This window comes from Astatotilapia calliptera, chromosome 19 (genome assembly GCF_900246225.1).
Source record: "Astatotilapia calliptera chromosome 19, fAstCal1.2, whole genome shotgun sequence".
NCBI lineage: Eukaryota > Metazoa > Chordata > Actinopteri > Cichliformes > Cichlidae > Astatotilapia > Astatotilapia calliptera.
The window spans coordinates 4,434,956-4,446,807 of record NC_039320.1 but is presented as its reverse complement, the minus strand read 5'-3'; the positions used below and the strand labels follow the sequence as shown (position 1 = coordinate 4,446,807).

At 40.3% G+C, this 11,852-nt stretch overlaps 3 protein-coding genes across 4 annotated transcripts; 1 reads left to right on the top strand and 2 right to left on the bottom strand.

Moving 5' to 3' along the window:
- Positions 1-429: 429 nt before the first annotated feature.
- On the bottom strand, positions 430-3,477 carry LOC113012361 (interferon alpha-inducible protein 27-like protein 2A). Of its 2 annotated transcripts, XM_026152500.1 has the most exons (7): positions 3,413-3,477; positions 3,248-3,277; positions 2,901-2,944; positions 1,553-1,671; positions 1,387-1,416; positions 1,097-1,258; positions 430-918 (listed from the first exon to the last, which is right to left on the bottom strand). In XM_026152500.1, exons 4-7 carry the CDS (start codon positions 1,560-1,562, stop codon positions 833-835), a joined length of 288 nt encoding a protein of 95 aa, XP_026008285.1. In that variant the 5' UTR covers positions 1,563-1,671; positions 2,901-2,944; positions 3,248-3,277; positions 3,413-3,477; the 3' UTR covers positions 430-832. The 2 variants fall into 2 exon arrangements, with proteins under 2 accessions (XP_026008285.1, XP_026008286.1); XM_026152501.1 differs by lacking the exons at positions 2,901-2,944; positions 3,248-3,277; positions 3,413-3,477 and adding an exon at positions 1,764-2,018.
- A 1,065-nt stretch (positions 3,478-4,542) lies between these two features.
- Positions 4,543-6,441, top strand: LOC113012357 (interferon alpha-inducible protein 27-like protein 2A). The gene is made up of 4 exons (XM_026152498.1): positions 4,543-4,602; positions 4,711-4,729; positions 4,999-5,165; positions 5,361-6,441. The coding sequence occupies exons 1-4, from the start codon at positions 4,584-4,586 to the stop codon at positions 5,462-5,464; spliced, it is 309 nt and encodes a 102-aa protein (XP_026008283.1). The 5' UTR covers positions 4,543-4,583; the 3' UTR covers positions 5,465-6,441.
- Positions 6,442-6,504: 63 nt separating this feature from the next.
- Positions 6,505-11,419, bottom strand: LOC113012358 (interferon alpha-inducible protein 27-like protein 2A). The gene is made up of 4 exons (XM_026152499.1): positions 11,253-11,419; positions 11,105-11,134; positions 8,085-8,246; positions 6,505-6,918 (listed from the first exon to the last, which is right to left on the bottom strand). The coding sequence occupies exons 1-4, from the start codon at positions 11,260-11,262 to the stop codon at positions 6,818-6,820; spliced, it is 303 nt and encodes a 100-aa protein (XP_026008284.1). The 5' UTR covers positions 11,263-11,419; the 3' UTR covers positions 6,505-6,817.
- Between the last annotated feature and the right edge of the window lie 433 nt (positions 11,420-11,852).

Here is an 11,852-nt window from a genome sequence, read left to right as displayed (position 1 = left end):
TTATTTAATTGCAACCTGTAATTTATTGCAGTTAACTTTTATTTGTTTAATTGTTTACAAAAGGTTTGAAAACTGGTTTTAGGATGTGTTTATGCGGGGGGACGATTTTCTTGTAAAACAAAGCGAGGTCCTAGCAAAACAAAATTGGTAACCACTGCTGTAACACAACATAAGAACACTGGGCCATAACTCAGCTGGTTTCTATCAAAGACAAATGGCTCACCAGGGTCCATGTCTTTATCTGCTCTGCGTCTGCTCTGAAACGGACTGGTTTTTATAGCAAGCAAGGTTTCATTTCCTCAGAAACAAAACTTTGTGTTCACAGCTGAACAACAGAGGGCGACAGAGAGTCACACAAACTGGATCGTGTTTTGACTGGAATGTTCTTTCTGGCACAAAACTGCTCAGATGTCATTAATGAGAGACATGTTTCAGATGTGTTTGACAGATTAAATGTCAGCAATTTATTTCCAACAGTTTATATAGCAGAAATCATTTTGGGCAGACCATCAACGTTTTTAACATGTCTGAGATGATAAGATATCACTTTGTTATCAGTGCATAATTATGCTGTGGAAAAGTAAAAAATAATTTGTATCATGTGTGAACACAACTTTAAAATGCTTTTCATTATTAGGGCTTTATTTAAAGTTGCACAATTTGACCGTGTCCATGTGTTTCGTAATAAAACACCACAGCATTACCAGCACTCACATTTCAGCCAAGCTTTACTGAAGCATGACGCTGATACTTTTGGTAACTGTTTCTAACAACAGTAATTATATTCTTTGTTACTATTTTTTTTCTTTCTGATTATCATAATTTCCTGGTCTCAGATGAGAGCAGCCACCAATCCTCCAACAGCCCCTCCAACAGTACCCACGGCTGCGGTGGCGGCCCCAGACAGACCTGCCATACCTGCAGAGAGAAAACAGGCTTCAGAACACCAGACAGCTGATCGAGCAGTTAGATGAAATAACTGAGCTGCAGAGGAGAGGGGGAGGCTTTATCCTCACTGCAACACAGCGACATGTTATTGTTTATAAGGCCTGTCCGGTATATCATACTAAGGGTTTTTTTGTTTTTGTTTTTTTACCTGCTGACTGTAAAATAGCCACCACACTTCCTGCTGCCACTCCTCCTCCATTGGCCACAGCAGCTGCAGACATCATGCTTGCAGCGGAGGAGCCTGCAGCTATTCCAGCTGAAGTGAAACCTACAGCCCCCAGGACAATAGGAGCAGAGACCACTGCTCCACCTGACAACAGGAAGAAAAACCTGGTTAGTGATCATCAGGATGTTTTAAAATGAATACTTGTATGATATGTGCAACTTCTACCAGCCTGAGTGATAATAAATAAATAAAAAAACAAACAGCTGTATTACCTGCTCCAGCTGCGATTGCTATAGCTGCCACTGGAACACAAAAAAAGAAAGAAAAAAAACATCTTACCTCAGCTCAGCTGTAAATATTTTGACATTTTCTGTGATGCTACTATCATAAGCCTATATGATGTAGTTATAGATAATATAAAAAGGCAGCTGTACTCACATAGACCCATTATTCCACTCAGGATGAGGAGCCTAAGACTGGATTGTGCCTTATAAACAAGTGGGAGGGTCAGCTGTTATTCCTAGGAAACGAAACTCTTAGAGTGGGCGTCACTGGGTCTGTGAAGTAAACAACGCTTCCTCGGTCATTTTGGAACAAGTGATTCTGAGGTTGGATCTCAGAGGGTTTGACATATTTATTTTTATTTTACTTTTGTTATGCTTTTCATGTACAGTGAAGTATTTCAGGGAATTTGCAACAGAGGAAGTTGCTTAGTCACCCTGCCTAAAATTTAAAAAACAAAAACAAGTCGTTATGCAGAGCTTGTATGGACTTCACTTGGGTCATTGCAAATGTATTTCTGTGCTATTATGTATGGTAAGAAAAAATAAATACAAATAAATTGACAGTAATTATACCCAAAATTACCACATTGCAGTATTGTATTTTTACAATACTGCATGGGGTGGCTGTAGCTCTGGTGGCAGAGTAGGTCAGCCACTAATCAGAAGGTCGGTGGTTCGATCCCAGGCTGCCTCCCAAAATGTCCTTGGACCAAATATCCTTGGGCAAGATAATAACCCCATATTTGCCTACTGGTGGTGGTCAGAGGGTCCGGTGGCGCCAGTGTCCGGCAGCCTCGCCTCTGTCAGTGCGCCCCAGGGCAGCTGTGGCTACAATGTAGCTTGCCATTTCCAGTGTGTGAATGGGTGAATGACTGTAAAGTGCTTTGGGATCCTTAGGGACTGAGTAAAGCTATACAAATTTACAATTTTACCTAGGAGGTACGCATCACATGACATTATTAACCACAGGATTCATTCATATCATGTTTTTATGTCTCTTTGACCTCCGCGGGGACTGCAGATGGAAACCAGCTCTGACTCCTTCTGTTGTGGCTGAACTGAGGTTCTTTTCAAGTGGAATAGCAGCAGGATCCAGTACTTCCAAACTGATGTCATATTTTGCTATATTTTACGGAGGTGCAGTTCCAGTGAGTGTCATAGCAACCTTGTACAGTAGTTCGCAGGTAATATATTTTCTGTTTTGTTCTCTCTCTTTGTTTAAACAAAACAAACAGAAAGAGGAAACAGCAGGAGCGCCTGGTAGATTTAAATATATTCAAATATATATTCAAATGTTTTAGTTGACCTTGAGGTAGAATCCAACAGAAGGGAAAGCTTTATCCTCACTGCAGCATAATGACGTGTGTCAATCTGTGGAACCAGCACCCCAATACAGGAAGTCTGGATCAGCTCTTAGTTTAAATGTCTAGTCATTTATCCTTCGGGCCTTATCCAATACGCAGTGTAGAGCCTAGATGGAGCCGATGATGAAGGTAACTCACCCTGTTCTAACTGCCTCAAAAGCCCTCTAGTTGTTTACTCCATCCTGTTAAAAACAACAACAACAACAACAAACAAATGGGTCCTGAGTAGCCTTCTGGACCAGTTTTACCAGTTATGGTCTGTTACTTTTAAATGACTTGAGTAACTTTTAAAACTTATTTACACAAAGATTTCTACCTTTACTGTTTCACAAAGAATTAAAAGGGGGACATCCACAATTTAGACTTTTTGAATAAAGGATATTTTATTAAAGCAATTTAGCAGTGATGTATGATATCTACTATGACTTCTCCTATGAGCTTGAGTGATTAAAAAAACAAAAACAAAGTAAGGTTAAGTGTCTTACCTGCCCCAGCTGTGATTGCTAAAGCTGTCACTGAAACACAGGAAAGAAAGAAAAAAACATCTTACCTCAGCCCAGCTGTAATTATTTAGACATTTTTTGTGACGCTATAATCGTGAGCTTATATGATGTAGCTATAGACGATGTGAAAAAGGCAGCTGTACTCACTTAGACCCATTATCTCACACAGGATGAGGAGCCTAAGACTTGACTGTGCCTCATATACAAGTGTGAGGGTCAGCTGTTGTTTCTTGGGAAATGAAAGTGATTCTGAGGTTGGATCTCAGGGGGTTGACATCCATCCATCCATTTATTATGCTTTCACACATTAAGTGGTGTATTTCTGTGATTTTGCCTGAACTATAAATGAACAAAAGACAGGTTATTATGCAGAGCTTGTATGGACTTTATGGGCTATTCAAATGTATGTCTCTACTATTGTCTATGGTAGGAAAATACAAGTAACTAAATACTAATACAATGATAATATTTTTACCCAGAAGCAGCATAGTTGTTGTGGATTTTTTGAATGACGTGTATACTGCATATCTGCAATAAACATCATCAGATATTTGTTCGCATGTAGCAAAATCAACACCTGTCTGCAGTCAGAAGTAATGTCATAAGATTATGCCACTTGCTGATGTATGTTAATGTGTGACTTTTGACCATGATGTGACCAACTGTGATAAGGCAAAGCAAAGGGTTAATCAAAGGGTGCCCCTCTGCAGACGGCCCTTAGCCAGAGTCCTGACTGGCCCCTGCCTGTATCTTGGTCGGTACCTGACCCTGCTCTGCTGTTTTTGGCTGGAGGACAAGTGGAAAGTTACCCAGCAGCAGGAGGTGGGGTTACTGGCCCATAAGAAGGGGACAGAAGAGTCATCAGGGCTTTTCCCTGCTGTCTGTCCATTGGGGTTGGTCCCAACCTGCATGCGCCTACGGCAAACACCCTAGGGGAGCTTTTGCTTTTCCTTCTTTTTGCTGAACTTCACTGTTGAATAAAACAACTGGCATAGACCTCTGCTCTTCTCCTGTGATTTTTGTGGTTTTTGACTTTAATTGGAATTTGGGAGCTGAAATCAACCTTCTTCTAACCTGAGGAATTGCTCACACAACCTCTTGAAATTGCGACCCCACACAGTGCAGTGGTGTATTTTGTCCGGTGCTGCTGTTCACGTGTGGGCAGTTAGTATCATTTACTAAGAAATGAAAGTGAAACTTCTATCAATAATTATAAAAAGGCAGGGGGGGATGCACTGGACAAAATATACCACTGCACTGTGGATATCTGCGCATAACTACGGATACACTCTCTGTATCATCTGAATGTGGACAGATCATGGGCTGGGAAGGAATATGTAAATCCTTCATATTTTACTGTTTATGTTATTAATTATTTTTCATGCAGTGTAATTTAATGAATTTCTTACTCCATGCGCGATTTTGTTCACTCTTTGTCTTTCAAGGGAGTCGTTATAGTCGGAGGTAAGCTGTCAGATGACGTGATTCACCGCTTTCACGCAACCCACAATGCAATGCAAGTCTTATAAACATAAACTTTATTTACAGTTGAACAACTAAAACATGTTACTATTTCAAGAAATAACATTAGCTCATTTTAAATTTCATGGCAGGACCACATCACTGTCTTCTGTTTTTATTTACATTTCACAATAAACTTTTTGTAACTAAGGTTGGTTCTTGTTACTTCTTATTTGAAAATCTTTCCAATATATATGTAAAATAATATTCAGGAGGTGCTGGCACTGTGGCTCTGGCTCCAGCCATTCTGGCTGCACTGGGTTCACTCCAGCTGGAATAGCAGCAGGCTCCATTGCTGCCAAACTGATGTCATATTTTGCAGTTGCTAATGGAGGAGGAGTTGCAGCAGGAGGTCTCATAGCAACCCTGCAGTCCTGGGGTAAACCAGATATTTTGATTTAATTAGTAAATTATTTAAACAATATTATTTAGATGTTGCAAAGAAAATTGCTTACATATTTAAATATATAAAACAGATATAATGCAAATCATACAGAGAAGCATCAAAAAGAATAGCATAAAAGCTTTACACATGAATAACAAACAGTTGATGGCGTCTATAATCTCACTATAGGTATGGGAGGTCTGACGGGAGCTGGCATTGGAGGTGTTGCTGGTGCTGGAGGAACAGTGGGTTGGCTGCTCTCAACCATTTGTAACCAGACTGGAACACGTTAAGATTTACACTATGAACAAATACCAGATGTTTAGTCATGTGACAGATCTCAAATGAAGCATCATTTTAGAAACGTCAGACACTCAGCTTAAAGCAAAATTTGAAAATTAAATTAAATATATGGTGGATTAAGATTACTGCTATTTTGAATGCATCATTTTTAGGTATCATTGTAGAGCATGAAGCTGTTTGATCTGAACCCAAGACTGATACGAAGAAATTTTCTGAATTTAATGTGAAAATAAAAATCCATGCAAAATAAAAGCATAGTTGTTTTTATTTTAAACATCATAATGTAATGCAGAAATATCAACCACTCCATAAAAGTCCAGAAAATGTGCCAAAATTCTGACTGGGTTGTAGGGGATCAAATACCAGCTTCACCCAGTGCTATGCAAAAATGCAAAATACAAAACAGGGAAAGCAAAGAAAGTAGAATGAGTTATAGAGCCCACGAATGCCTCAGTTTCCAGAAAGTTTACAATAATCTCCACAGAAAGACTCCTCATAATACATGCACTGAGCTCATCTGCAGGTAAGATTATGGAAACGGGTGCAAGGCTTTAAGAAATCAAAACACGAGCACCTGAAAGCTAAAAAATAAATAAATCAGACTCACCTTAGTGAAGACAAAGGCATTAACACCATTCTGAAATTTAGAACTACAATTTCCTACAATAAAGTAATCAATTGATATGAAAATTTTAGTGTAGAACATTAAAAAGAACATCTGCACATCCTTAAAAAAAGAGGGGGGGGGGGGAAGATTGTGTGAGGTTTATTGTGTGAGGATTAAATCTTTAAATAATCTTTTGTACCATTACAAATTTTAAAAACACTGGAGCCAGCAGACACTTTGAAATGCATTTTAATTAAGTTAATTTCAGTTACTCTTATTTAGATCTTTCAACAAAGTAAAATATTGCTTAGAGAAGGAAGGAAAGGGTTTAGTGAGTTTTCATTCCTACACCTGAAATAATCAGTGGCAAAGATGTAAGAACGACAAATGTACAGCACATCTTCAAAAATGATAACTCTTCACTCTGGTTTAATATCTTCCTTTATTTTGAACCTTGAATGAATAAACACTAGAACACTCTTTAGTTTAAACACTTCAGTAACGTGGTATGACCAAAAAATTTCGTTAAATCCTGAAATTTTTACAACACTCTGAATTTGTGGAATTACTCTTTGGTGCACAGAAACACTGACTGCAGAAACACTTTCACTCATTCACTGAAACAGTTAAAAAATGTATCACTCATATTTCTGACATCACAACAATGCTCATTAGTAGGAAGAGCAGTGGCAACAAAATATCATTAGAATTTGCCATGTGAGATTATTTACATTTTTTATTTCCGTATGACACCTGCCAGCAATTTCAGTCCTGCTCCTGCAGCAGCTCCAACACCGCCCACAGCTGCAGTGGCAGCCCCCGGCAGCCCAGCTGCACCTTCAAGAGGGAGGAGGGAAAATATTCACAGCTTCAATATGTTGCATCAAGTCAAGCAGCTGAGTTTGCTTCTAACTTTATCAGGAATCAAAACAACTGACTGCCACCTAATAGTGGCATCACTGCCCCCTAGTGGTGTCAGATTTCATAAACTAAAAAATGCCCTATGGCTTATACACCAATACCTCACTCATGTTGTAGGCACTAAAGTCATTTTAAGGGTCTGGTAAATGGCCTGCATTTGTATAGCGCTTTAGTTAGTCCCTATGGACCCCAAAGCGCTTTACACTACATTCAGTCATCCACCCATTCACACACTGGTGATAGCAAGCTACATTGTAGCCACACATAGACACTGGCGCAACCGGGCCCTCTGACCACCAGTAGGCAATTGGTGAAGTGTCTTGCCCAACGACCAAGACTGTTGGAGCCGGGGCTCGAACTGGCAACCTTCTGATTACAAGACAAACTGCCAACTCTTGAGGCACGATCGCCCCACACCACAAGCTTAGTCCTGTAACACAACACAGGACACTAAGGCCGTCCCCATTTAAGTCTGTAAACTTAAATGGGGACGATTCAACTGATTTAAGTTGAATCAGTGTGTACATTTGTAAATGTGTTATCAGTCATTTGTATTGAATTATTCAGTCCCCGAGTATACATATACTGGTCACCACCAACAGGAGCAAGGGTCACCTTTGCTTTGGTTCCTACGGTGGCCCTGAGAGGCCAAACGGACTGCAACTTAAGAAAACACTAGCAATAAGAAAAACTCTACAAAGCACACAAAACTAATACTGATGACGGATTTTTAGGCTAATAGTTAGGCTAACACACTTACCTCTAATCTTTTCTTTCCTCACAAAACTGAGAGATGCTCCACTTCTTTTAAGTGTCTCCCAGCCCAATTCTTAGTATATTTTTGGTTCCTGCAACTCGTCCGTCGGGTTATTGTCTCCCCAGAAACACTTCCCTTGTGCTTTCGGAAATCTGTTTTTTCCTATTTCCGTTGTGTTTTGTGTGCTTTTGCAGCGTTTTTCTTATTGCTGCTGTTTTCTTAAGTTGAGGTCCGTTTGCCTCTCAGGGCCACTGTAGGTTCCTAATAAAGTGAATGTATACAGCACTATTGATGAAACCACAGTAAAGTCAGACAACAAGCCTACCTGCTGACTGTAAAACAGCCACCAGGCCTCCAGCTACCACTCCGCCTCCATTAGCCACCGCAGCAGCAGACATCATGCTTGCAGCGTAGGAGCCTGCAGCTATTCCAGCTGAGGTGAAACCTACGGCCCCCAGAGCAACAGGAGCCAAGGCCACTGCACCTACTGCACATGGACGAGAACACCAGCATCAGTGTGACTGTTACAAATGATATGCCATGTAAAAAGTTTTTATATAAGCAGAGGCCTGAGGTACGAGGCAGGATTACATCTTATCCTGGGCTCGCTTTAAATGTTAAAGCAAGTTTAGCATATCGAGGGTATCTTTCAGTTATCTGGATTCACTTACCCCAACACTGGCAATCTGGATAAGTGGTCACATGAAGCTGTTATGAAACAAATTAAGTTAATCCAGGGTTCACCCTTCTCGCTCACGTAAAAGGGCTGGTGCTGTTGTCAAGTGTAAGTGTGAGAGGAAAAAGTACTTTACAGTAGTTTAGTATTAAAAGTGCTGTATGAATGTTTGTGCCCTCTAAGCACTTTGGACAGCATGACTGGAAAATACACATTATATGAATAAAGTCTGGCCTATTTGAAGCCAGAAAAGCTGTGTAAGTTTATAGATTCAATATCACAGTTCTGTGTTTGAGGCACTGGAGAATCTGATGATTATAATTAAGGTCAGCAAGTACAAGTTTGTGTCCTGTTTCACAATCATGTATTATTGCTGGAGAACAAAGAAAATGTTGTAAAACATTTGCTTCCAACAGGAAAAACGTAAAGTAATAAAGTTGTATCTAAAGATCTACATTTATTAATGACATCAGGGAAAAACGAACACAAAAACATTAGATCCTCCTACTGTCCACACACAGAGGTCTGGGGGACTTTCTATGAACAGTGACCCTATTGTCTGGATGATGTATTGGTCAGTAGGTGGTGATTTCATGCATAATCTTTATATTTCATTTGAGAGCATAAGTTACAATGGCGCACACAGGGTTCAGTTATGACTAAGGATCAGCAGGTATGAAACAACGCCTGCTGACTAATCGGTTTTCTGAAAATAGCGTCACTATTCGTAGAAGATCCCCCAGACCTCGGTGTACAGACAGTAGGACGGACTAAAGTTTTTCAAAAGACTCTAAAGTTTTGGTGCTTTCCCTGAGGAGCATCAGTAATAAATCTATATTCTTACACTTCACTTTATTCCTTAACATTTTTCTTTTCCCTGTGGTGGTAAATTGTTTACATGCTGCCAAAAACAATCCCTGTCAAGCGTCAGCCCCAGGCCCTGTGCTTCGTACGTCGCTTACTACATCCAAGATCAAATGACACAATCCAAGACCAGAATCATTCGCCGCTACACTCTGAGCTGCGCTAATTCGGTTTCCCGAACACACCTGTTTGTTGACGTTAGTATAGCTGGGATGAAGTAATGGAGATCACTGGTGGCCAACCAGGGGCTTACGCATCGATAGTAGAACACATTGGTCGGGGCAACCCTTTGATTGGTCGGGCGAAAATGTGTCGAAGGAGCAGCGCTCGGTTATTTTTCGGCCAGCAGAGCCAAGAACTTTGAGTTGAGGGGATTTCAAGGAGTTTCAGAGTTTAATTAAACGCAAGGGAACACTGCAAAGGCTGCCAAAAGGCAAGGAGAGAGGGGCTGGCAGAAAGTTTGCTGACAAATCAAACTTCGTAAGTAATTCAATAATAACCAATAATTAATGGAGTGGAATTATATAGGCGCTTTTTCAAGGCACCCAAAGCGCTTTACAATGCCACTATTCATTCACTCTCACATTCACACACTGGGGAGGGCAGCTACGGTTGTAGCCACAGCTGCCCTGGGGCAGACTGACAGAAGCCAGGCTGCCATATTGCGCCATCGGCCCCTCTGGCCAACACCAATAGGCGGTAGGGTAGATTTATCATATCACACCATATTATCCAATATTATATTACATTATATTATATTATAATATGTTATATTATATCCCCTTTCACATTAGAGCCACAACAGGACCCACTAGAACATGGGAACAAGTAAAAGTGAAATATAAGAATATTCTACAGACTGGTAATATTTATCACTTATATTGCTTTTAGTCTCTTGGAAAGAGACCCTGGAATAATCTGTTTGTTTGTTCATAACAGCAACCAAGAAAAGGGCAGAGCAAAAAAAAGACAGGTGGTGGTCCTGCACCCCCTCGTCAACAAGTTGGTTAAGTAAATAATACCCTCACGGGAAAATCGATATCTCTCTATGAGCACACTGTCGCGCTGAGCTAAAGGATCCTGTCTGTCCCGCAATATATGCTGAATTCTGAGGACTCTCCTTATCAATCTTGCACCTTCCGCAATGGGCTGCTCGCGTAAACGGACAGGATATGACTGCGACAGACTTCCCAAATCCACCTTCGCTTTTATAGCCGTGGTCTCTCATCTTGATTACACGAAGTAATTTACAATTACTACTCTGAAATATGAATTACATCTGTAATAATCACATACATGTAATAGAATGTTAATAGTACATTTCCCTTTTTTAGGGAATGACCTGTATGTATCTGTGTGACATCAATAAAAGGATCAAGTACTGCATTATCTTTAGTTACATTGATGTTATTTATTTATGGTGAAACAGTGGTGGAATATCGCTGTTGCTTTCGTATGAATGACGCGGACATACCTGCGTGGCCGCGATCTAATCCTGTTTACATAAAGTAAACCTGCTCCCCAGCAGGTTTACGCTTACGGCTCTGTTGCTATGACAGCAAGTCCCGGATGGGCTTCGGGGAACCGAACGATCCAGGATCACGCGAAATCGTCAACAATCTCATCCAGCTAACTCACTTAGCGCGGTACGAAGAACAGGCCCCCAATCAAGGGTTAGCTTATCAAGCCGACAGCCAGCTTCGTGTGACCGCTTCTCCTGACTGCAGGGTAGTGGATCAACATAACAGAGAGATACCGTGGGTAGGTTGAACCCCGGTGACCATACAGACAGTCCAAAGCCTTACCTGCTCCCCCTACAACAGCAACGATCGTCCCTGAAACACAACATCAAAGCTCACATCAGCACCGACATTTGCTATCATCATGGCACCGTCACACCATTAAACACACGAGTATCGTTATTTAAAGTAATACGTGTATTAAAATACTCACCGACACGCATGTTTACGGAGTTCCGCTTTCTATGTTTGCGTATCGTATAGTGACAGTCTCAACTGACTCTGCCACGGAGACACTTCCGGTATTTCTATGGTAACATGAAAAAACAAACTTAACTTTTCCGTTTATGTATATTGCATGGTTGTTCAGATGTTTTGCAATTCAGATTTGTTTTTAAATCACATATAAAAGATAAATTATTTAAAGCTTTTCCCAGTGATTTTTGACATTTAAACAAAGCACAACAGATAATGGAAAATAAATATCATAGTCATTTCATTATAGTCATAATCTCATTTGAGAGCAGTGTTAATCAGAAACCTTACCTGAGTCAGGTGCTGTGATAAAGTGATAAAGCAGTTTTTTGTTTTTTTGGTACATGTGTTCGTCATTGGAAAATACTGAATAGAGCTGTGCTTTTGTTTCTAGTTTTATCAGCATTATTAGAATAATCTTATTGAGGAAGAATAAACCTTCCTGTCGAAAGCTAACACTAGCTTTGTGTGTACCTCTTCTTTGCCAAATGCCAGTAAATATCTATTCAGATAAATTTTAATTATCTTAAGAGTGGGAAATGTTGTTTGTTGGAGAATT

Excerpts from the sequence above, each read along its gene's own strand:
- LOC113012358 (XM_026152499.1), bottom strand. Across the intron at positions 8,247-11,104 it reads TGCTGTTGTAGGGGGAGCAG|TAGGTGCAGTGGCCTTGGCT; the intron begins GTAAGGCTTTGG and ends GTCCATGTGCAG. Across the intron at positions 6,919-8,084 it reads GGCTGTTTTACAGTCAGCAG|GTGCAGCTGGGCTGCCGGGG; the intron begins GTAGGCTTGTTG and ends TCCCTCTTGAAG.
- LOC113012357 (XM_026152498.1), top strand. Across the intron at positions 5,166-5,360 it reads AGCAACCCTGCAGTCCTGGG|GTATGGGAGGTCTGACGGGA; the intron begins GTAAACCAGATA and ends ATCTCACTATAG.
- LOC113012361 (XM_026152500.1), bottom strand. Across the intron at positions 1,259-1,386 it reads AGCAATCGCAGCTGGAGCAG|GTGGAGCAGTGGTCTCTGCT; the intron begins GTAATACAGCTG and ends TCCTGTTGTCAG. Across the intron at positions 919-1,096 it reads GGCTATTTTACAGTCAGCAG|GTATGGCAGGTCTGTCTGGG; the intron begins GTAAAAAAACAA and ends TTCTCTCTGCAG.